At 47.6% G+C, this 24039-nt stretch overlaps 2 protein-coding genes across 2 annotated transcripts in view; one reads left to right on the top strand and one right to left on the bottom strand.

Annotated features, from left to right (window-relative positions):
* Nucleotides 1-4454: 4454 nt before the first annotated feature.
* Nucleotides 4455-5531, top strand: TPBGL (trophoblast glycoprotein like; the record flags this gene model as incomplete). The annotated part of the gene is made up of 1 exon (XM_081952295.1): nt 4455-5531. One exon carries the CDS (start codon nt 4455-4457, stop codon nt 5529-5531), a length of 1077 nt encoding a protein of 358 aa, XP_081808421.1.
* Nucleotides 5532-18442: 12911 nt separating this feature from the next.
* PGM2L1 (phosphoglucomutase 2 like 1) overlaps nt 18443-24039 on the bottom strand; it is a 35933-nt gene continuing 30336 nt past the window's right edge. The window contains exon 15 of the mRNA XM_081951220.1: nt 18443-23727. Coding sequence (XP_081807346.1) covers nt 23625-23727 — 103 coding nt within the window. The 3' untranslated portion in view covers nt 18443-23624. The remainder of the gene's footprint in view (nt 23728-24039) is intronic.

The following is a 24039-nucleotide window of genomic DNA, read 5'->3' as shown; positions in this document are numbered from 1 at the left end:
CAGATCTGGTGAGGTTGATGACTTTTTTTTTTTAAAAAAAAAAAGCTGTCCCAGGTAGTTTCCCCCGCCAAAAAAAAACCCTTTTCATGGACCCTGATTTTTTAAAAAGAATCTCTCCGTATTCACCCCACACACACACACTAAGCCCATTAACATCCCAGCTTCTCCTCTTCTCCAGTTTCATCTCTTTCTATTTCAATCGAAACTCAAAAGGCAGTAATTTAATTTTTTTAAAGTCTCTTTGAAGTCTATTTTAAAGTCCGAAATAAGATGGAGAGAAATGGGATCGAATCAGGGCTAAAAGAGGAATGTCTGCCATTCAGAGAGGACTCTCGGTTGGTAAAATAAACCTGTAACATCTGCCAATAGCCAAAAAAGACACGAATTGTCTTTGTGTGATCCACTAATAGTCTCTTTGGAGGTTTTGGCTATAAAGCTTCGACAAAATAGTTGTCCCATTTTGTCCCCATGGGAGGGGACTTCACAGTTTTGGAAAACCTGTCATAGATAGGTTTTCTCCAGGAGGATCTGTCTACATCTTGGACCTTTAGATCTTCCAATGGTGTCTCCATCACCCTGTGACTGAATACATCCATCTTACTGCTGGTTTCCTCCTCCTCCTCCTCTTCTTCCTCTTCTTCTTCCTCTTCTTCTTCTCCTCCTCCTCCATCCTCCTCCTTCTTCCTCTCCTTCTCCTCCTCTTCTGCTTCTTCTTCTTTCTTCTTTGTTTCTTCTTCTCATCCGCCTCCATCACTTCTGCTTCTTCTTCCTTCTTCCTCTCCTCCTCCTCCTGCTCCTTCTCCTCCTCCACTTCTTCTCCCCCTTCTTCTTCTCCTGCTCCTCTCCTTCCTTTTCTTCCTCTCCTTCTCCTTCTTCCAACTTAACTAGCATTATGGACTCCTCAAAAGCCTTCACATGGATTGATTATCTGCCATCAGGTCAGTTCTTATAGGCCACACAGATGTTCTGTAGGAAGATCTATCCCCAACCTGGTTCTTCAGGCCTTCCAATGCTATCCCCATCACTACTGTCACTAGGTCCATCCATCTTATTGTGGTCTTCTTCTTCTTCTTCACTTTTTTTCCATCTTTCCAAAAAATATGGATCCTTCAAGAGGCCCTGATTGATTGATTATGCACCTTCAAGTCGGTATTGACTCCTAGCAACCATGGATGGATAGACGGATGGATGGAGGGATTCTGTCCCATCAGGTCACTGTCTAGTCCTAGGGACCACATAGATAAATGTTCTCCGTGAAGATACGTCTTCAACTTGATCCTTCACATCTTCTAATGGTGCCCTCATCACCACTATGACTGTGTCCATCCACCTTACTGTGGTCGTCGTCTTCTTCTTCTTCTTCTTCTTCTTCTTCTTCTTCTTCTTCTTCTTCTTCTTCTTCTTCTTCTTCTTCTTCTTCTTCTTCCACCTTTCCTAGAATTATGGATCCCTCCAGAGATTGATTGCATTGATTGACTGATTGAGTATGCAAGTTGATATTGATTCCTAGCAACCATGGATGGATGGATGGATTCTGTCCCATCAGCAAACTATCTAATCTTAGGGACCACATAGATAAGACTTTCTCCATGAAGATATGTTCAACTTGGTCCTTCACATCTTCTAATGGTGTCCTCATCACCACTGCAACTGTTCCTCCTCCTTGCTGTTACATGAACATGAGATCAAAATTTGGATACCTGACAACCAGTTCGTATTTACGACGGTCACAGAGTCCCAGGGTCACGTGATCCCCTTTTGTGACCTTCTGACCAGCCAAGTCCATGGGGAAGCCAGATTTGTTTAACGACTGTGTGAATAACTTAACAACTGCAGACTAACTTAATAACTTAAGCCACCGTGGCAAGGAAGGTGGTAAAACATAGCAAACTTCACTTAACAAATGCCTCACTTAGCAACAGGAACGTTGGGCTAAATTGTGGTTGTAAGTCAAGGACTACTAGACTTCTTGGCAAATCTAACGCCATCCAGCCAGTGTGTGAGGGGATGAAAAGAGTAGGAGAGAGAGAAGGAGTGGAAAGGAGAGGAGGAGGAGGAAGAGGAGGAGGAGGAGGAGGAGGAGGAGGAGGAGGAGGAGGAGAAGAAGAAGAAGAAGAAGAAGAAGAAGAAGAAGAAGAAGAAGAAGAAGAAGAAGAAGAAGAAGAAGAAGAAAGGGAGAGGAGGAGGAGGAGGAGAAGAAAAGGAGGAGGAGGAGAGGGAGAGGAAGAGGAAGATGAGAAGAAGAAGAAGAAGAAGAAGAGATGGAACAGGATGGAGGAGGTAGAGGAGGAGGAAGATGAGGAGGAGGAGGAGGAGGAGGAGGAGGAGGAGGAGGAGGAGGAGGAGGAGGAGGAGGAGGAGGAAGGAAAAATGTTCCACAAATGCTCCAAGGTCGTTTTGAGGGAGGGGGTATCCCAATCTCCCCACAAAAGGGGATAACAGCACCTGCTCCTCCATCCCGGCTTAATTGAGGCTCCACACTGTAGTAGGATGTCAGGGTCATCCGTTGCTGACCTGCATGTGTGAATCCCCCCCTCCATGCATGCAGCTTAGAATAGAACAGAGCTGGAGGGGACCTTGGAGGTCTTCTAGTCCATCCCCTTGCTCAAGCAGGAGAACCTATACCTGCCGCTCCCTCTCTGCTCTCCAATGCTCTACCCCTCTATAGACCCTTCAAATCAAATAATAAGAATAACAATGAAATTGCTATATATGTATACCGTTAAAAGGAGGGTGTATGTTAAAATTATTAAGATGAAAGATGTTTATTGAAATGCCATTATTAATACCATCAACATTAAATGGAATTTGCTGAGATGCCGAAATGAAGCCATGCAAGCGAAGTGGTGAGAGTGGAAGAGAGAAAGGGAGAGGAGAGGAGGGAGAGAGGGGTTAGGAGAGAGGGAGCAGAGGGGAGGAAAAGAGCAGGAGAGAGAGAAGGGGTGGAAAGGGGAGGAGGAGAGAGGAAGGGGAAGTAGAGAAGAGAGGGATGGTAGAGGGAAGAATGGAGGGAGGGAGGAGGAGAGAGGAAGAGGAGGGTATAATATGGTGTATGGAAAACAGAAGATCAAATGATAGGCGTTGTGAGTTGATAGTAAGAGGAACAGATATAATATGAAACAACACAAAATAATGCAGGTTAGGACATCATGGAATAGCTGTGGTTACTTGCATGGAAATAAAAATAAACTTTTCAAGTAAAGAATCAAATAATAAGATAAAGATAAATTGCTCCAATCCAGTCCCGACCTTACGACGGGCATCTCTAGAGAAAAGTATTTGGGACGTCCCGGGCACCGTCTTCCTGCGTCCTTCACATGCCTCCTTCCAGCATCCTTCTCCCCCCCCCCCTCACCTCCCCCATGCCCGCATCACTCCGGGCGCAGGCACGCGACTTGCGCCTCGCCTCGCCCACTCTCCACCCTTGGGGGAGATTCCCCTGGACTCGCTCCTCTGACAGCGTGGGGAGAAGAGCCGCACTGGGCGCCCCGCCGTCCGACGCCAAGAGGCAGGCACCGAGAAAGCCTCTGAGAACGTGCAGAGAGCCGGAAGGTCCCGAACGCCAAAGCCGGGGCTCCCTCCGCTGAGCGACGGCCGCAAACAAGAGGTAGGCCTCTGAGCACCTCTGAGAACGTGCAGACGGCCGGAGGGTGCCGGTCAGGCGACAAAGCCGGGGCTCCCTTGTATTCAGTCCACCCTCCCGAAAGAAAAAGCAGACCTCTGAGGACGTGCAAAGAGCCGAAGGATACGAGGCGCCAACGCCAAGGCTCCCTTTTGCCCTTCCCCCGTACGACGCCCCCCAAACAAGAGGCAAGGAGGAGACAGCGTCTCTGAGAACGTGCAAAGAGCCGGAGAGTGCCGGGCGCCAAACTCCAGCCTCCCTTCTCCCCACTCGATCGTACGACGTCCCGAAAGAAAAGGCAACCACAGCCTCTAAGATCGCGCAGAGCCAGAGTGCCCGAAAAAGACAGAGAGCGTCTCTGAGAGCGTGCAGAGAGCCGGAAGGAGCCAGACGCCAAAGTGGGGTCTCTTTCTGCCCACTCCGACGCCCGACGCCGCCAAGTCAGGAGCAGACAAGAGACAGAGCGTCTGAGAACGTGCAGAGAGCCGCGGAGTGCCCGAAAGAGACAGAGGGCGCCTCTGAGAACCTGCAGAGTGCCTGACGGTACCCATCGTCAAAGCGTCCCAGCAACCGCCGGAGGCGGACCAGAGCCAAGCGGGCGCCCCCCCCCACGCCCCCGCGCGCTCCCTCCCTCCCTCCCCGGAGCCGAGCCGGGGCAGCCTCCTCGGCGCTCCCCGCCTCAGACCAGCGTCGTCCCCGCGCCCGGGCCACTTCCCTCTAGCTGCCGTCGAAACCAAGCGCTCTCCCGGCCAGGCTGCGGCTCCGGAGCCGCAAAAGAGCGATCTGCAGCCCTCCTGGGCGGTGCTCGCGGGGATGCCCGAGCTGGGCTAGCATGGCCCGGCGCCCCCCTTCGCTGCTGCTGCTGCTGCTGCTCCTCCCTCCGCTGCTGCAGAGCCGAGGTTGCTCTCCCTGCTTCTGGTTCGCCACGCCGGACACGGTGCAGTGCCGCTTCGTGGAGCTGCAAGAGCCGCCGTCGGAGCTTCCGTCCGCGGTGCGCAATCTGACCGTGGTCGGAGCCAACCTGACGGTGCTGAGCCGGGCGGCCTTCGCAGGGGGCTGGGCACCGCGGGCTTCTTCGCCTCGCCGACCGCTGCTCCACTTAACGTTGCTGGCGTTGCTCCGGAGCCGCATCGAAGCGCTGGAAGAGGCGGCCTTCGCCGGGCTGCCGTCCCTGGCCGCGCTGGATTTAAGCCACAACCCGCTGCGCTGCGTCTCGCCCGGCGCGTTCCTCTTCTGCGCCCGCTTGCACCGGCTGAGCCTCAACGGGGCGCTACCGGAGGGACGGCCGGCCGAGGAGGTGCTGGGTTCGGCTCTGACCAACCTCAGCCTTGCGCGGCTGGAGCTGGCCGGGAACGGCTTGCGCGCTCTGCCCCCCGGGTGGGCGCTGCCGGCGGCGTTGCAAGAGCTGGACGCGCGCAACAACTCGCTGCAGGCGCCGCGGCCCGACGGGATAGGCGCGCCTCTGCTACGCTTGCAGCTGGCGGGCAATCCTCTGACTTGCGACTGCCCCGTTCTGCGACCGCTGCTGCTCTGGCTGGGCAACGCCACGTGGCGGGCGCCGGATCGGCGGGAGCTGCGCTGCGCGGCTCCGCCGCAACTGCGGGACGCGCTGGTGCTGCGCCTGCTGCCGCGGCAGCTCAAGTGCTTGGAGGAAGGGGCGGCTTGGGGGCTGCTGGAGCCCGTCGGCGGGCCGGAGCCGAAGGAGCTGGAGACTGTCTCCTACGTCTTCCTGGGCATCGTCCTGGCGCTCATCGGGCTGGTTTTCCTGATGGTACTCTACCTGAACCGACGGGGCATTAAGCGGTGGCTGAACAATCTGCGGGAAGCCTGCAGGGATCAGATGGAGGGGTACCAATACCGCTACGAACAGGACAGCGACCCCCGGCGGGCCAGCCCGGGCGGTCTCTGAAACCGGGCAAGGATGGGGCAGGCGGAGGACAACTGGTGACCCCTGCCTCCTGAGCTTGTCAGACCAAGCTTTCTCTCTGGGGCAGCTTCTTCCGATCTCCTGCCTCCCCCCCCCCCAAATGATTAGACCTACCAGGGGCTTTAGCCAGCACTGGCTGGAAGAGAGGTTGAGGGGTCGTGGGTTGGAGGATTCCAGGCTTGTGATGCCCTGGTCAACTGCCCCGTTTCCTGTGGTGCCAACCTGGGGGTGACATCTGGAAGCTAAACAGGGTCAGAGCTGGTCAAGGCTTGGAGGGGAGAACTGGAGGCTAGAAGAGCGGTGCGAAATCGGCCTGATATCTGAAGAAGGGACTGTTGTCTGCAGAAATGTGGCTCCGGGACTCACTGAACTGAGGCTGTGCCTTAAGCCTCTCTAGAAAACTAGCATAAATGTTAACCGTGGCTAATCTGGAGAGTCTAAACACTGTAAGATTTCCAAGGTGACGGATTTAATCTCACAGGACCACTTAAAGGCACCGTTGTTTATTCAGCCCTATGAATGCTCCACTCTTGAACTCAGGACTCTGGATTCTGCTGAAGTTCCTCTCTTCTCACTTTATGGGGGACGGTTCTGCAAATTCCTCCACCGCAGTCTGACACAGATTTACCTGGAAAGCGAGCTTTGTGCAATACCGGGGCTGCCTTTTTCCCCTGAGAGCCCCTCCCCTCCAGCCCGGGCTGCACCCCCAAACTTTTTAAACTTTGTACTTTGGCCTAAAGCCTGTCCCCTTTTAACGCTCAGGGGGTGATGGATACCCAGAAAATACCACAGACTAAACAAATGTCTTCTGCAAACGTAGCTGGTGAAAATTCCTTGCAATAATTTAGATATGGATGGAGGGTACCACGGTTGAATCCCCCAAAGGGATTTGGGGGGTTTGATTCCTGTGAATGAACGAATTCCAGAGTCCTGGTGTGGGTTGGCCAGTTAAACAAACGGGGTTCAGGAATCATGAGAAAGGGGCTTCCAATGTCTTCCTGTCTGCATTGGAGGTTTGCCTCCCTTTAGAAAAAATATTATCAAAGAAAAAACTATGGGATTTTTTTTCCTCCCAACTGTGGGTCTCTTCCCCCCAAAATTCAAATGGGTCTGTGCCAGCACCCCATGCCAGTTATGGAAAAGGGGAGGGTGTCCCCATCTTCTTCTGCCCTTAGTCAGCATAACCCTCCCCCCTTCCTTTCCCCAGCAGCATGGGTTCCGGAGTCAGTAACTTTCTGCCGGACCATTAATTTTGAATTCTTTCACATCCAATTCCCGCAGACTTTTTGAGCTTCAGGGAATGTTGCAATAGAACAGAAAAATCCTTTAAAAAAAAAAAATTTAAAAATTTAAAAAAAAATTGGGGTGTGTTTCAGATTTTAGAAACACACACATGAACAATTGCCATAATCCCTAAGGGGAGAATATCTGGAAGCAAAGCCTGATAGATTTCTTCAGAGTAGATCCATTCAAACCAAATAATAGTTCCTTAGGAACTGTTTTTCCTGTTCCAAACAGATCTCTGCAGTTGTAGAACACCTGTGTCTCAAAAGTAGCTGGCTGCAGACCCTTGTTTAAGTCTTACCTTTACCTTTGCAGCATTATTAGTCAGTAATCAAATAGGATATATGCAAAGGACCTTCCTATATTTATTGCTGTTCCAATATTAATTCTGATTTTTTTTATTACTGCTGAAGGAGACCGGAAGGTCCTAAGTGTAAAGGACTGGGGAAGTCACGTTGGAGAGCTCAGAGGAAACAAAGGCATCAGGGAACACATTAAAATCCTAATAAACTTTAAGTTTTTCTTCCAAGGAAACTGAAATTATCATCTGAGCATTGCTGTTTTTATCCGCCTGTGCACACACACTGGATTTCAATGGAAACCTACATGCACCAAGCCTAAATTGCCTTCCCAAAAAAGTGTCCTTCCCACTCCAAGTCCCCTTTCTGGTGTCTCAGCTGTGACCAGGTGACCTTAAAATGTTGAAGGGAGGAAGGAGAAGCTGGCCCAGGCGAGAAGACAGAATCCTAGAGTTGGGAGCAACCTTAGAGGCCATCTAGTCAACCCCCTGCTCAGCGCAGGCTGAAACCGTGTCTATAAATAAGGTAAATACCTTAAATGAGAAAGCCTCTTTCTTTGCAGTGGGTAGTACAAAGCAGCAAAGAATACAAGCAGTCCTCAACTTATGTCCACGATTGGGACCAGGATTTTTGTTGGCCCATCAAGGATGTTGTTTAAGGGAGTCATGCCTGATTTTATGACCTTATTTTTACCAAGTCCGTTAAGTGAATGATACAATTGTTAAGTGAACCATTGCAGTTGTTAAGTGAACCATTGCAGTTGTTAAGTGAATGTTGTGGTCATTAAGTGAATCCCCACCTTGACTTTCGGGAGCCAGCTAAGAAAGTTGCAAAGGGTGATCACATGACCATGGGATAGTGCAACCCTTGTAAATAATTGGCCAAGTACCTGAATTTTGATCACATGACCTTGGGAAAGCTACGATGGTCGTAAGTGCAAGGACTGGTCATAAGTCATTTCCCCCCCCAGTGCTGCTGTAACTTTGAACAGATCTTGAATGAATGTCAGCCAAGGGTTAAGAGAACTTTCAGCTTCTATTATAGGGAGGCTGGACAGCTTTAAGAGCTGTGGACTTAAATTCCTTTCACCTGCCGGCTGGGGAATTCTGGGAGTTGAAGCCCACCCGTCTTCAAGGAGCCAAGGTTGAGAAACGCCCCCTAGAGGTCTCCATTGAAGCATCATCCAGCCTGTTTTGGGGATCCATTGGAGAAAATGCATCTGAGGGCCTGAATCCTCTCCCTTTATTCCAGGCACGAGATAATGCAAAGAGGCGGGCAATATTTTCAGGTTTCTGAACTCTGTGGGAGCCACCAAAGTGTTATGTTTTCACAAACAGGACGGAGATCTTGGTTTTGCTGGTGTTTCCATCTGATGAAGAATCTCTTGGAGTTTTTTGGGGGACTTTGGATAATGAGATGGGTGAAGAAAGAGAAGAAAAAAAAGAAAAAGGGAAGGAACGGAAGGAGAGAGAAAGTAAATGAGAAAGGGAAAGGAGGGAGGGAGAAAGAAAATGAGAGAGAAGGAAGGAAAAGAAAGAGAGAGAGAGGCAGAAAGAGAGAAAGGGAGAAAGAAAGGAAAGAAGGAAAGAAAAAGGAAAGAAAGGAAGGAAAGGAGAGAAAGAAGGAAAAGAAAGGGAGGAAGAAGAAAGAAAATGAGAAGGAAAAAGGGAAAGAAAGAAAGGAAAGGAAGAAAAGAGGAAGGAGAAAAAGAAGGAAGGAAAGAAGGAAAAGAAAGGGAAGAAGGAGAAAGAAAATGAGAGAGAAGGAAAAGAAAGGAAGGAAAGAAAAAGAGAGAAAGGCAGAGAGAAAGAGAAAGGAAAGAAGGAAGGAAAGAGGAAGGAAAGGAGAGAAAGAAGGAAGGAAAAGAAAGGGAGGAAGGAGAAAGAAAATGAGAGGTGAGGGAAGGAAGGGAAAGAAAGAAAAAGAGAGAGAGAAAGAGAGAAAGAGAAGGGAGAAAGAGAAAGAGGAAAAGAGGGAGGAGAGAAAGAAGGAAAGAGAAAGAAGGAAAAGGAAGGAAAGGAAGAAAGGAAAGGAAAGAGGAAGTTATAATAGTTTCAGGTTTGCTTGGAAAAGGACCCCCCCCCCTTGAGTGTTCCAGTTTCTTGCACTTTTGGTCACACGGGGAGCTGCCTTTAGCCTCTCTCAGAAATGGAGGGGGCATCTTCTTCATCATATGGCATTTTTCACTGTAAACCTTGCAAACATTTGTGCTGCAGTCCTGGGAGGCCAGAAGGAGCCCTTGGGTGGAAGGTACCCAATACAGGTGGGAGGTGGATGGGTGGGATTTGAATTCCAGGCAGCAAAAAAGAGTGGAACTCTGCAGTTTTCACGCAGTCCTGGGTTTTATTTTGCTTTGTTGGAAGAGTCGTCCTTCTGGGTTCAGCTCCAAGTTGGGGGGGGGGGGGGAGACACTGGAGACACGGAGGCTGCTTGGAAAGATGGTTTAATGGTGGACAGGGTCACGTGGCTTGAGCTCCTGAGCAGGAAAGGGGGATCATCAGATGCTTCCAGATGTTGGGTGAAGAAGAAAAAGAGGGCAGAGATGCTGAAAGTTCCTGGTTTTTTATATTCTCTGTTCGACCCCCACCTCTCTGTTTCCTGTTCCTGTGTAAGAAATGTATTCTGATTGGCTGTCAGACTCCCAGGGATGGGGATGGGGGTGGGGAAAGGGGTTGTCTTAGCTAACTTTGTAGGTTGTCTGTCTTTTGAGTCCCAAGCTTGGTTGTGTTCCCAAATGCCATGTGGTGAGTTTCTGTAGAAGGTTAATCCCACCTTTGTTGTGTAGAGTAGACTGGCTCAGGCCTTTTAATGGCCCATTGACAAAGGTGGGGGCTATTAAGAGTGAGTCTGTTTCCTGTCTAAAAACATGTTTCCCGTTTCTGATCCAGGGAAAATATAATATTCTGCCTTTTTCAATATTTCCCAGGATATTTCATTTTTCTAGGAGATGGGTGGGTGCTAACTTCCTACCGTTTATGAAGCCTTAACACACACACACATACACACACACCACACACCCTGTTTAAGTCTATTAGGGGACACCAAATTGCAAATTCCCTTTATTTTGTTTAAATGGCGGAGAGCCAAAGGCCCTGGGCTGCTCCCAGCTGGAAAATTCCTTCTGCTAACAGCTGTAAAACATTATGCAACCTTCCCCTGTTTCATTTCTGAAGGATACCCCTCAGGAAAAAGGGGTGGGGGCAGAAATAAAAAATAAAACAGAAGGCAAAGAAAGGGGAAAGGATGCTTTCTTGCAGACATCTGTTCAAATTGGCTACAGAGGACACAATCTGGAAGGGGCTGAGAATTTGGAGACCAGGTTGGGTTGGGGAGATGAACGGCAGGCGTTGGTTTTGAAGGACGCCCGGATAATCCTTGAGGACTAGAGACGTCCCGGGGGAGGGTGTTGTTGGTCGGAGCCAGCCTCGCTTGGCACAGAAATGTGGCATTCGTGGGCTTGATTTTCCTTCCCAGTGCTTAGAAACCCATCAGCTGTGAAGTCTTGGCAGGATTGACAGTCTGGCCAGGCTCTGCACCTTGCTGTCAATTAGAGCTTGTCATAAATGCTGTGGGGAAGTGTGCTTTAGTTTAGGCTTGCTGCGGAGGCAGCTAAGAGGAGAGAACCTACAGCTCCCAAGGCAGTCTATCTGCATTCTTCAGGAGCATAGAAACTCCAGTTCCAGAGGTAATTCTACCTGCATGCTTTGAATAGAACCTCCAGCTCCAGAGGCAGGCTATCTGCATTTTTTCCGGGGCATGGCAGCTTAGAGCCTCCACCTCCAGACGCAGGCTATCTTCAGGGCATGGCAGAGACAGCTCAGAATAGAGCTTCCAGTTCCAGAAGCAGTCTATCTGCAGGCTTCAAACAGAATCCCCAACTCCAGAGACGGTCTATCTATCTGCATTTTTCGAGGGCATGGCGGAGACAGTAGAGAATAGAACCTCCAGCTCCAGAGGCAGGCTACTCCCTGCTGGCTGGGGAATTCTGGGAGTTGAAGTCCACATTCCCTGGAATGGCCCAGGTTGAGAAATATTGTTAGAGACATAACCTCTCTGGGAGGGCTTCATTAGTTCCCTTGCAGATTTCAGAGGGCTGGACTAGATGATCTTTGGGGATCCCTTCTGGTGCTACCAATCAATGATTCTCTGATTTTCCCAGGAATCCTCCATTAGAAATCGTGGCTGGGGAATTCTGGGAGTTGTAGTCCACAGGGCTTAAAGTGACCCAGGTTGAGATCATGAAGTTGAAAGAGACTTTAAAGATCATCTAGTCCAGCCCCCTGCTTAGAATGTTTTTTTTTTTTCATTCTTAAAAGGGAATAATTTCAACTTTCCTCAAATGGAAGGGGCACAATTAAGTTGCCCTTTTCAGAATGAAATGCAGCGTGTTTTAACAAAGCGGAGAAAAAAATCAGCAAAATGTAATAAGGTTGAAAGATAAAACTGATGTTGCAATCGGAATAGTTTATTTTTAAATTTTTCCCCATGAGGGCTTATCCTAACCGAGACAGTTTTATCTGCAGTTTTATTTACCACTTTTGATCAGCATATTCTAATTTTTATACTTTCTCTGCATGTATATAGTCAATGCCTTTTGGCAGAATTCTCCCCCCACCCCCCAAATACAATATACATTTTTAAAAGTCTGAGAACTGCACTGCGCAATTCAGTCTTTTCAAACAGTCGTTTCAAATAGAGGCACCGCAGAGGGCACCAAGAATCCATCCTTCTCTGGTTTATCTTTAATCTTCCCATCCAGGATTAAACCTTCATTACCCTGCATGTCTAGAGAAAAGAAGGACTGGGGGGGGGGGGGGGACATGATAGCAATCTTCCAGTATTTGAGGGGTTGCCACAAAGAAGAGGAGGGGGTCAATTTATTTTCCAAAGCCCCAGAAGGCAGGACAAGAAACAATGGATGGAAACTAATCAAGGAGAGAAGCAACCTGGAATTAAGGAGAAACTTCCTAACAGTGAGGACAGTTAAGCAGTGGAACAGAAGTTGCCTCCAGAAGTTGTGGGTGCTCTTTCATCACTGGAGGTTTTTAAGAAGAGGTTGGACAAGCATTTGTCTGGAATGGTTTAGGGTCTCCTGCTTGAGCAGGGGGCTGGACTAGATGACCTCCAAAGCGCCTTCCAGCTCTATTCTGGATTGATGATTTGATCAGTTATTCTTCTGAAGTTCCAGACTCCTATTACATCCTTCTCGTTGTCCCACAAATAGTTTTCTTTCTTCTTTCTCTTTTCTTCCCTCCTTCCCTTCTTCCATTTCCTTTCCATTCATCCCTCTCCTGCCTTTTCCTTCCTTCTTTCCTCTCTCCTTCATTCATTCATTTGCTCCTTTTTCTCCTTTCCTTCTCTCCATTCCGTCCATTCTCCTTTCCCTCCTTCCTTTCTTTTCCTCCCTCCCTTTTCCTCCCTTCCTTTCTCCTTCCCTTTTCCCCATCCATCTCCTCTTTCCTTTTCGCTTCCCTTTCTTCCTCGTCCTTTCTTCTCCTTCCCTCTTTCTTCTTTCTCCTCCCTTCCCATTTCTTCTCCTCCCCTCTCTCCTTCATTCATTTGTTCCTCTCCTGCTCTCCCTCTCTTCGGTCTCCCCTCTTCCTTCCTTCCTTCGTTTCTTTCTCCATTCTCCTTCCTTCCCTCGATCCCTCCCTCCCTCTTCCAAGGGTTAATGTCAGGCTTCCAAATAGCATCTGAAATTAAAACTGAGTCCGAGGCAAAGGATTCCTCAAAAGTTCCTATTTATTAAGAGAGCCATTTTGGCACATCTGGGGAAACCCGAATCTGAAAGCTTCCTGGTTTTCCCCACCCAGTTGAAAGGTCAAGATCTTTTCCCCACACCCACAAGTCCCATCCCATGGTCCATCTTCCACTGCCACGCTGGCAGTTTCCACCCATCCAGTTCCGGTCAGGTGCAGAGGTGCAGAGACAAAGGATGACCTTGGTTTTCTAAGAAGAATGTTGTTATGGCTACATATCATCTAACTCCGTATAACCGCCCCTCCCATTTTCCCACAGTAGAAAATGCATAGTAGAAAGTGTGGCAGGCCCGAAGTCAAAAGAAAAAAATGGCTTGCAGACCTGACAGTCGCTAATTTCAGTTCATGTGCCAGTTCATTATATATATATTGGCAATGCCATGCCCTTTCTCACTTCTCTCCTTGGCAACCAGGCCTCCCCTGGGAGTTTTCGCCTTGCACAACCCAGCAAGAAGCAAGTGAATATTTTGCACTTTTATGAATCTCTTGTAATCCCCCTTTCTTCCCTTCACAGCCAGATGGAAGAGATGTCGCCTCTTTCAGTTGTGTTGGCAAATCAAACACCTTGTTGGCTCTTATCCTGCCGATCAAAAGCTAGAAAAAGAGTAGATTTGGGACACAATTGCTCAGTAATGGGACAGAGAACATTTTCTTCTCCTCTTCTTTCCCTGTATCCATCAGCTGCTTCCTTTCCCTGGGCTGCCCGCCAAGGTTGCCAGCTGCCTTTGGTACGAAATATAAAAAGGGGGAAGAGAGACAGGAGCCAAAATAACGACATTTGCCTTGGGCCTTCCCTGACTCCTTGACTTTATCCCCAAAACGAGCAGAACTTCTGGCTGGATCTGTGCCAGTTTCCCCAAGGCTGCCAATGAGCAGGGCAAAATGTCAGAGTCAGGTTAAAGATCTGTTGGATCCTAATCCTAGACAGACTCGTCGGTCGAACAGGTCGGCCTTGGCCACGGCTCTCGTGCGAAGAAACGTCTGGGGAGGAAAACTTCCTGGCAAAAGGATGCATAGAATCCGAGGGCTGGAAGGGACCTTGGAGGTCATCTAGTCCAACCCCCTGCCTGAGTCCTCATACCACCCTGGACAGCATCCTTTCTTTGTACCTTTTTCCCCCGTTAAGTAATACATTCAGACCAGTTTGCATCCTCCGTTAACCCAAAACAGAGAATGTCAATCTACCGTATTTTTCGGATTATAAGACGCACCTAAATTTAGAAGATGAAAACAAAAAACAAAAAGGGGGGGGGGGGAGTTGGCCTCTGAGCGCCCCATTTTTGGCCAATTTTGTGATTCACTCAACGATCCATTTTAAGAACCGTGGCAAAAATGGCTCATAAAATTGGGCGAAAATTTCTCAACTGCTTTGCTTTCCAACAGAAAATTCTTGTCGCCATAGTGGTTGTAAGTCGAGGACTGTACTAAATTCCCAGAGACATTTGCTCCAGAAGTGAAACCGTTGGCAAGTTAGTTGCCATCAGTTCTGCAATTTGTAAGAATTCCAGCTTAGGAAATTGGTGAGTCCCCATTCCTTGTTGTCGTCGGGATTGAGAGTCATAGGCCAGGTTTCCTGGACTAATGGTCTCTTTTCAATCTTCATGAGGACTGGTGCCTTGCGTTGTTCTTTGAGGAACAGTAAAAGAGTATTTTGTGCCAGCAAACTGAGTATGTCTAATGAAAAGAAGGACCAGGGGGACATGATAGCAGTCTTCCAATATCTCAGGGGTTGCCACAAAGAAGAGGGAGTCAAACTATTCTCCAAGACACCTGAGGGCAGAACAAGAAGCAATGGGTGGAAACTAATCAAGGAGAGAAGCAACTTAGAACTGAGGAGAAATTTCCTGACAGTTAGAACAATTAATCAGTGGAACAGAAGTTGCCTCTAGAAGTTGTGAATGCCCCAACACTGGAAGTCTTTAAGAAGATGTTGGACAACCATTTGTCTGAAGTGGTGTAGAGATTCCTGCCTGAGCAGGGGTTGGACTAGAAGACCTCCAAGGTCCCTTCCCACTCTGTTATTCCTTTATTCTGTAATGTTCCAATATCTAAGTGGTTGCCACAAAGAAGAGGGAGTCAAACTATTCTCCAAAGCACCTGAGGGCAGAACAAGAAGCAATGGGTGGAAACTAATCAAGGAGAGAAGCAACTTAGAACTGAGGAGAAACTTCCTGACAATTAGAACAATTCATCAGTGGAACAGAAGTTGCCTCCAGAAGTTGTGGATGCTCCAATACTTGACGTTTTTAAGTTTTTAAGATGTTGGACAACCATTTGTCTGAAGTGGTGTAGAGATTCCTGCCTGAGCAGGGGGTTGGACTAGAAGACCTCCAAGGTCCCTTCCAACTCTGTTAATTCTATTCTAAACGCTCCCCTTCAAATTGCTCAAGTTTTCACCAGATCGAGGAAAATATCCTTGGTCTGAAAATCCCAGCGAGGTAGTCAACACATCTACTCTGGATGTGCAAATTGCATTCTTATCTCTAATGAAGAGATGTGGGATGAGGACACAATTCTTTGTAATTGGCTGCTTCTCAGGTCAAGTCTATCTGAATTGGAATCTCTCGTGGTTTAATAAGGGTGAACAAGGGACGCCACAAATTTGTGGTTTGGGTCGGTTTTGATAATTTAAACCGAGGTGGGTTGCAAATTAGTTTGCATCTTCTGGACCTGAAGGATGCAGTCTCTAAATTTCCTTGCGCAGGTCGCGTTAACTCTTTAGGTGCTGGAAATAATCTTAAATATTCCATTTGGAGGGCAAGTGCGAAGCGCCTCTTTATTCTTCGCAGGGTCCTGTAAGAATGAGTCTGAATTTCTGCTTAATAGTTTTATCCTTTTTGGAGATTATGTGTGATAGTTGGTGGGCAAAGATACCAAACATGAAGGCAGAGAAAAGTTTAAGCAAGATGGATCTGGAATGCATTTCCCAATGCTGTTGGAAATGTTCTCTGAAATTGGCTATTTTTATTTCATTTTGCAAGCCCTCTCACTAGAGTATCAGGACAAAGGCAGGGAGGGAGAGAAGGAGGAAAGAGAGAGGGACGGAAGGATGGATGGAAGAAAGAGGGAGGGAGGGAAGATGGAAGGCAGGGAGGAAGGAAGGAAAAAAGGGAGGAAGGAAAAGGATGGATGTGTGGATGGAAGAAATGAAGAAAGAAAAAGAAAGAGAGGAACTAAGGGAGGGAAGGAAGGAAAAAAGGGAGGGAGGATGGAAAAAATGGTGTAAAGATGGAAGGAAAAGAGGAAGGAAAGAAAGGAGGGAGGGAAGAAAAAAGATGAAAGGAAAAAGGGAGGGAGGAAAAGGATGGATGGGGAAGGAAGTGAGGAAGGAAGGAAGGAAGGAAAGAGAGGAACTAATGGAGGGAAGGAAGGGAAGGAAGGAAAAAAGGGAGGGAGGGAGGATCCTTGTGTAGTAATAACATCATTGGCACAAGCTGCTAAGTAAAAATGACACCTTCTTTTTCATGCCTCTGCAAATGTTCTTCCTTGGGAGATCAATGGACACTCCATCCCCCTTCATCAGTCCAGTCCAGTCTCTTCTTGAAAACCTCCAGGGATGAAGCTCCCATAACTTCTGAAGGCAACTTCTGTTCCTTGGGTTGATTGGTCTCATGGTCAAGAAATTCCTCCTTGTTTCCAGGTTGAATCTCTCCTTGGTCAGTTTCCATCCATGATTCCCTGTTTGGCCTTCGGGGGCTTTGGAGAACAGCCTGACCCCCACGAGCAAGAGGGCACTTTATGTAAAGCTGCAGCTGTTCAGCCATGTGACCTCAGGGATGCTGCAATGGCCGTAAGGGTGAAAAACAGTCATAAATCACTCTTTTTTCAGTGCTGCTGTAATTTTGGTCACTAAACGAATGGGTTGTAAGTGGAGGACGACATACAGTAGCTGACCCCAAATGATTCTGGATGCTGGATTTCTGCCCCAGTTAGAATAGAATAAACAGAGTTGGAAGGGGCCTCGTAGGTCATCTAGCCCAACCTCAAGCAAGAGACCCTATGATACCATTTCTAACTTGGGCAAGTTTCCTTCCCAGGGAGAATTCTCATTGCTCCCAGTGGGAAGGGGACGATAGGTGCTGTGATCCCTCACATCTGGAAGGGAACAGGCTGATGATGCTTTTTTGGTTGGTTGGTTTGTTTTGCAAGGATGAGCCAATTTGTCCCAGCTTTGATTTAGGTCAGTGTTTCTCAAACTTGGCGACTTTAAGTCCTGTGGACTTCAACTCCCAGAATTCCCCAGCCAGCTATGCTGGCTGGGGGATTCTGGGAGTTGAAGTCCACAGGACTTAAAGTCGCCAAGTTTGAGAAACACTGATTTAGGTCATAGCCCCCCCTGGTGGATGTATTTATTTGCAGATTATTATTTTAAATAACTAAGGTTGCAGCCACATTTTTCTTCTGGATAGGTAGTAAAAAGCAGCAAAGGGCAGCTGGCTGAATGTTGTTGGTTTTTTTGGGGGGGGGGGTCACAAACATCTAACAGTTTTTTTCTCACTTTCAGAGGTATGGACCTCAACTCCCAGAATTCCCCTGGTTCAAGGCCACACCTCTTATTGCGGTTGAAAAACTCTTTTATCACGTATTGTATTGTTATTTCACTCACTGCATTTATGTCCTGCTGGGGTCTGAATCACGCAGGATCATTTCCACTGCTATTGGTCCTTTTTGCCCATAAAAACCCAGGTCAAAGTTCCCGAGGGGCAAAGATGGGCCACCCATTAGGCACAGCTCCCAGGGACTACAGTTCCATCAAGGCTTCTTCCCCCTCCCCTTGGCACCTTTTCATTCTTCGATGAAGACAACGTAGCTTATGGGGACTTCTTAAAAGGTGCCCTGGAAAAAGTGACGTGTGACCAGTGTTCACACTTACGACCGTTGCAGCATCCCCACTGGTCACGTGGTCAAAATTCAGACACTCGGCAGCTGATTCTCATTTATGACGGTCCTAGCGTCCCGGGGTCACGCGATCCCCTTCTGCGACCTTCTGACAAGCAGAGTCAATGGGGGAAGCCAGATTCATTTAACAACCATGTGACTAATTAGAACATCTGTGGCAAGGAAAGATGGGGCAAAACAGCCAACTTGCTTAACAACATAAATTTTGGGCTGTCTTGTGCCATACGTACCATGTTTCCACGAAAACAAGACAGGGTCTTATTTTCTTTTGACCCCTGAAATAAGCGCTTGGCCTTATTTTCGGGGAGGTCTTATTATTTTTGAGGTGCAGGAGGCGGTGAGTGTGGTCACCTCATGGCTGCTGCTGTGTTGCAGTATTTTCGGGGGAGGGCTTATTTGAGTGCATGTGCTCAAAAGCAGGATTGGGCTTATTATCCGGGGAGGTCTTATTTTTGGGGAAATGGGATACAGGATTTCCAGTACTGCTTTGTAGAAACAAATTGAAATGTAAAAAGACCCATCAGCCACCCCTTTCCCTAGTTAAACCCCAAAGCCACAACTTTTTGTGTTTGTTGTTGTTTTTTCTTTCCCTCTACTTCTAAATCTCTCGTCGTACAAAGTCCCATGTCAAAAAAAGAGAGAGAGCTCAGTGCACATTGCCTCTATCAAGGTAACATTTTATTAACTGACCACTTTTAACCAAATTGACATCAAAATCCAGACACGAAACACTTCTGACAGGAGGGAGGGTGGAGGGGAAGAAAGTGCCAAGTCTCGAGTCCACATCCATAGCAGAATTGTCGTCTCTTGGGTAGAAAGCACGTGTGGAAATGGAAGGGAGCTTCTCGGAGCTGAAGAGCAGGAAAGGGGGGTGGAGGGGCCCATCGGACCACCCAAACAAAGCCAAAAGCTTCCCCTGAATAAGACCCACCAAGCAGGAGCCGCTCAAACAACAGGATCAATTGGGTGAGGAAGGCAACTTTAGGGCAACCTACTCCCACTCTTTCCCAAGCTCAAATAAATGAAGATTGATTCCAATGGAAGGATTCACACTTGTTCAGCGGAGGTGTGTGTGTGTGTGTTTGTGTGTGTCTACTCTGGACCATTTCTGCTCTTGCGTGCAAATATTGCATCCACATATTTGTGGACATGTCATCTCTTCCACTGTTAAGTAGTGGAAAGTTGCACACACCTCACTTGAACTACTCAGAAGCGGGATTCGAGGTAAGAGGTGCCACCACAGGGGTGGGGATCTTGACCCTGGGCCAGAGGTCAGGTGGCCCATCCACGGGGGGAAGAGAGCGTCTCCTCCTGAAGAAGTTTTGCATGGCTTTGGTGTTTGGGTGAAGAAGCAAGGGCTCTGGGCATGAGGCCACGAGACTCGTCTCTTGCCGCTTCTCACGAAGGCCCCTTGGGGTCCGAGGTCCACAAGCTTCTGGTGGAAGCCCATCAAGGAATATGGAGATTATTCTCCGTCATCCAGGTTGTGGTTGTCCCAAAGGTGTTTTCTCAGGAGACAACTTGGACTTTCTGGTTTTTCTTTGAAGACGTTTCGCTTCTCCTCCAAGAAGCTCCTTGAATCTCAGAATGGAAGAAGCTTCTGGGAGGAGAAGCAAAACGCCTTCAAAGAAAAACCAGAAAGTCCAGTTGCCTCTTGAAAAAGCACCCGTGGGACGATCAAGGAAGATCCGTCTCTTTTACAACAGTCAGTAGAGGACCTCTTGAGTGGGGTGTAACTTCTCCTTCTCTGGCCAAGAGAGGTCTTCGTTCTCAGAGGCTGAAACCCAGGTTTCAAGGCTAGCTCCATGCCTTGAATCTGGTCACCAGGCCTGGAGGGCAGGGTCCTGTTCTCCAAGCTCTCAACAAGACCGACTCGATTCTTCAAAACCAGAGAACCACCCTGTGGGATCCCTGCCCAAAGATCTACGCAAACTCCAACCTCGGGTGTGAATGACCACCGTGGCCCCTACCTCAAAGAGGTTCTCTTGTGGCTTATCAAGCAGCAATGCTGCCTCCTTATAAGCTCATGGAAACATACTCCATAGACAAGCTGCCTCTGGTTGCACTCTTGCCCCAATCCCTTCCAGTTGTGGTGTCGCTCTGAAACGCAACACACACACACACACACAGATCTCAAATGGCTTCTTTGTTCAGGGGAGTTCAACCCTTCCCGAGTATTTGGGAACAGCCTTGGTGTCAAGGCCAAGGACATGCGAGAGAATCTGGGTTGCCCATAGAGGTTGCAAAAGCCCAAGGGTCACTTCAACGCGTCCCTCCGTGAGGTTGCCACACAGCCCTGCACAAGTGGCCCTCTCCGGCCACCACTAACAGGGAGGAAAGGTGCCTTCTGCCCAGTTGCCAACAGAGCACCAAAAGGATCTGTTTTTCACAAGGAAGAGCCGAGACTTTCCGTTCGGTTCCCCTGTCCCAAAAGAGAGCATCTGCCACCGAACCCTACGGCAGAGTTGAGGGAAGGAAGACCATTAAGACATTGGTTTGCTTGCTGGACAAGAGGCGTTCCTGCCGCTTAAAGCGGAACAAAGCTAATAGTGCCCCAATTTTTGTATCTGTTTTTAAAGGCTGTATCTTCATCCCCTGGAGACCAGCAGGAAGCATGCAAGAGAATTTTGTGAGCTACAACAGGGGTGTCCAACCTTGGCAACTTCAACTCCCAGAATTCCCCAGCCAGCACGGACGTGCCAAGGTTGGGCGCCTCTGAGCTGAAAACATTCCCTTATCAGCGCAAAACAAAAAGGAAAGAAAATGTATGCAAAACAAGTTGCAAAAGTTACAAAAAAAACAGACAACCAACAGTCATTTCTCATTGTATGAACACATAAACTGGAAGAGGCGCTTTAAGCAAACCAAGACACATTTTCCTCGGCGTCTTACAAATAATGATTATCCTCCTCTTCAAGTTTTTGAAGCAAGGAATCAGCGGCTCCCAAATGAAAGGCTGACAAAGGGCCAAAATCAAAGGCATCCCCACTGCTCTTCTAAGTTTCCCGGATAGCCAAAACGAGGGAGGAAAAATATATTTTCCCAACATTCCCTGACTGGTTTTGAGGAGCAAAGTGCTGTTTTGTGTGTGTGTGGGGGGGGCACTTCCTTAAGAGCATCAACCACGTTCTCTTCCTCGCCCACAAATGGTGTCATGATCACACAGTCCATTCCAGTGTGCTTCAATTATTCAAGATTCCTTATCTATATTGTATGAATTGGGAAATTTTGATGGTTTTTTTTCCTATTTGTGCTTAAATAAGTTCTCTATTATATGAACTTGGAAATTTTAATCTTCTTCTGTCCCGAGGAGACATTTCTAAAGACCGCATGCCAACTAACAAGAAACAATTTTGGTTTTTTGTGTTTGTTTGTTCCAAAGCAAGGTTGTTCTTTGCCAAAATTAGAACAAAGTGCAGAAAAAAAAAGTCTCAAAGTATTGTGTTCTCCTTCCTCTTGTTTTCGGATGGCATTTTAAATCAGGCTTTAGATCTCAAGCAAGCATATTTTATCCACAGTTTCCAGGAAAGGTTTCAACCACATAAATTAGGCTTTCTTCACTAGAATAGGAGCAGTTGCAAATATACAGAAAACAAAAAGAAAAACAATAGCGTAGCTTTTTTTAAAAAGTCACTCAAAAGTATAGAAAACCTGGAAGTACTTAAAACTTTAAATAAAAGCGAAATAAATAAATAAATATTGCATGTAAATTGAAGACAAAATATATCAAGAATATCTATTGCACAGCTTCAAACTTTGGAAACGCCTGTAAAGCCCCTGGAGTGAATGACCTAGAGTTAACACTTCCCATATTTCAAAGAATAAATAATTTATCCCAGGAAGGCAATAAATCTGGCTCTAGGTTGAATCAATGGAAGCTTAAATCTGCTGTACAGATAGTTCCTCAAAATCCCCGCAATGTGCTTTCCATGTGCAAACGCTTTGCTTCGTTCCTGTGACTGCAGGAATTTTCAAACAGTTACACAACAGCCCCCTGGGGCGTCCTTTAGACCCAGTTTTTCCATTTTCCTAAAATTAAATAAATCATAATTCTTGAGATTATCTGCCTGGAAGGTAGAAATGAGTATGACAAAGAATGCTGAGGAATCCATGCATAGATTCATTCTACCACGTAGCCCTGGCTGCTGCATCGGACTTCTGTGCTTCCAATTTGACCTTACACCAAAGCTACACCCTCAGTTCTCTTCCAGGAAGAGGACTGGGAACATCCTGTGTGTTGTACTATCAAGAGGCTTTGTCGTTAGTCCTCCACCGGACTTCTGCCACCTAGAAGGCCCGAGGTCCATGCAGCTACATGGAGGGAAGCAACTGAGGGGTCAATGATCCATGCCAAAGATTCTGCCCAACTCTTCCACTTGTTCTCATTCTGCTTTCCACGGATGTCCCGGGCTACAGCTTAGCACAGTGGATGTAAAAATGCATCAAACTGGGTATATTCTAAAATTTACCTAACGCATCTTCTTCATTTGGTATCCTGGAGAGAACCTGAACTTCAATTTACAGGCCTCCTAGCCAATGTGGCATTTGGAAATTGGGAAGAGGCAGGCCAATACACAATTGGATGCAAAATTTTCCACTCTGCTGCATTTTCCTGGGTTATCTTAGTCAAGCCAAAATATTCCAAGGAGAATCCCTTTCCTTGAAAAATGTTACCTTCTGAGCATCAAGATTGTCTTACAACTGTGATTCTCAACCTTGGCTGCTGGAAGATGGGTGGACTGCAACTCACGGAATTCCCCAGCCAGCACAGCTCCTGGGAGTTGAGGTCCACCCGTCTTCAAGCGGCCAAGGCTGAGAAACACTGGTCCACCATGTTTACCATCTGAAGTTCAACCTTGCAAGCCAGCATTTGTTAATATAAATACTTGGAGAGAGATGTAACCTTCATCACAGCCATCGATAAACCTCCTTTGTTCTGGCAAGTAATTAATAAGCTCTGCTTGCAGGTCTCTTCCAACCTCTAGAGTTTAAATAGGACTGATTATTTTTGCAAATTAAGGGGGTCTCTGTGCATGATGAGACTCATGTGAAAATTTTTCTTTTTCATAAGCAGGGTGTTCAGAGGTGAATCTGACCCAGCCCCTCTCAGCTATTCTAAAATAGCTGATATTCTATTCACCTGAGACTAGCTCAACAACATGCAGAAAAACTCAGAATAGATCAAAACCTCAGATGATTTAGCCCGTCTTGACCGGTTAACGGCTCAGTTGATGTCAAGAAGCAAAATTGTCAGAAGGGATGAGCATGCCACCCAGCAACACAATCTAAAGGAGATTGGAAAACAGCTGGAATTCCTAGGACTACTGAATACCACAGCATGAGCTAGGAAACAAACAAAGAAAAACCCCTGGAAAAAATAAGACTTGATAACATAGTAAAGATAATACCAATATTCTAGCTAACAATGTAGAAGCAGAACCTTTTTTTTCAGACTTCACACAATTATTCTTTTGCAATCTAGCTGTTTCCCAGCTGCGGAAGGATCTTTGTAGAGCACAGAATTTAGAGAGCTGATCTGTGCTGTGGGGAGGGGAAGGAGAGGAACTGATGCCAGAGACCCTCCCCACAGGTTCTGACTCTCTTTGAGGGCATCTCTGGCCAGCTTCAAAGCAGTTTACTACTTGGTACACTAAGCTGACAAAATGTTACTGCTTCGGGACGCTGGCTAAGGGACACAGACACCCCACAGAGCAAACACTCACAGACACCTATGAAATGAATGCAGGGAGAGGAGGCTTTCCTCTTGCTTCCTGAATTCCACAGGACACAGTGCAAGGACAGCCAAGGCCGGAGGGAGGGGAGGGGGGTGGCTGCTACACACAGCGCCAGGTGAGTTGGTTCTTGCTGGGCTCCAGAAAGTGCTCCACGAGGCCTCCGATGAGCTTCGTGAGGTCCTCTTCCAACAAGGTGACATCGCTAAAGAGCAAGGAAAAGAAAGTTGGAAAGCCATCACCCACCCAACGCGGAAACTTCGTTCTAAAACCCCAAACCCAGAGGCAACCCACACGCTGCTCCTCACCCCCAAAGTCTTGGCTATCAAGTTAGGGGAGAGAGGGCTGCCAGCTGGACAACGGAGAAGAGGACAGGATATTCTCTTCAACAGAAGACAATGCTTGCAGCTCAGGGTTGAACTGCGGGGTGCTTGGTGATCGCTGAGCTGGGCTGTTTTCTGTAGACATTTTATTACCCAACCAGGTAACCTCAACGGTGCTAGAAGGGAGTGGAGTT

The sequence above is a fragment of the Natrix helvetica genome, assembly GCF_964273705.1.
Source record: "Natrix helvetica genome assembly, chromosome: 4".
Taxonomy (NCBI): domain Eukaryota; kingdom Metazoa; phylum Chordata; class Lepidosauria; order Squamata; family Natricidae; genus Natrix; species Natrix helvetica.
The sequence above is the reverse complement of the archived record's forward strand: the minus strand, read 5'-3'. Positions and strand labels throughout refer to the sequence as shown.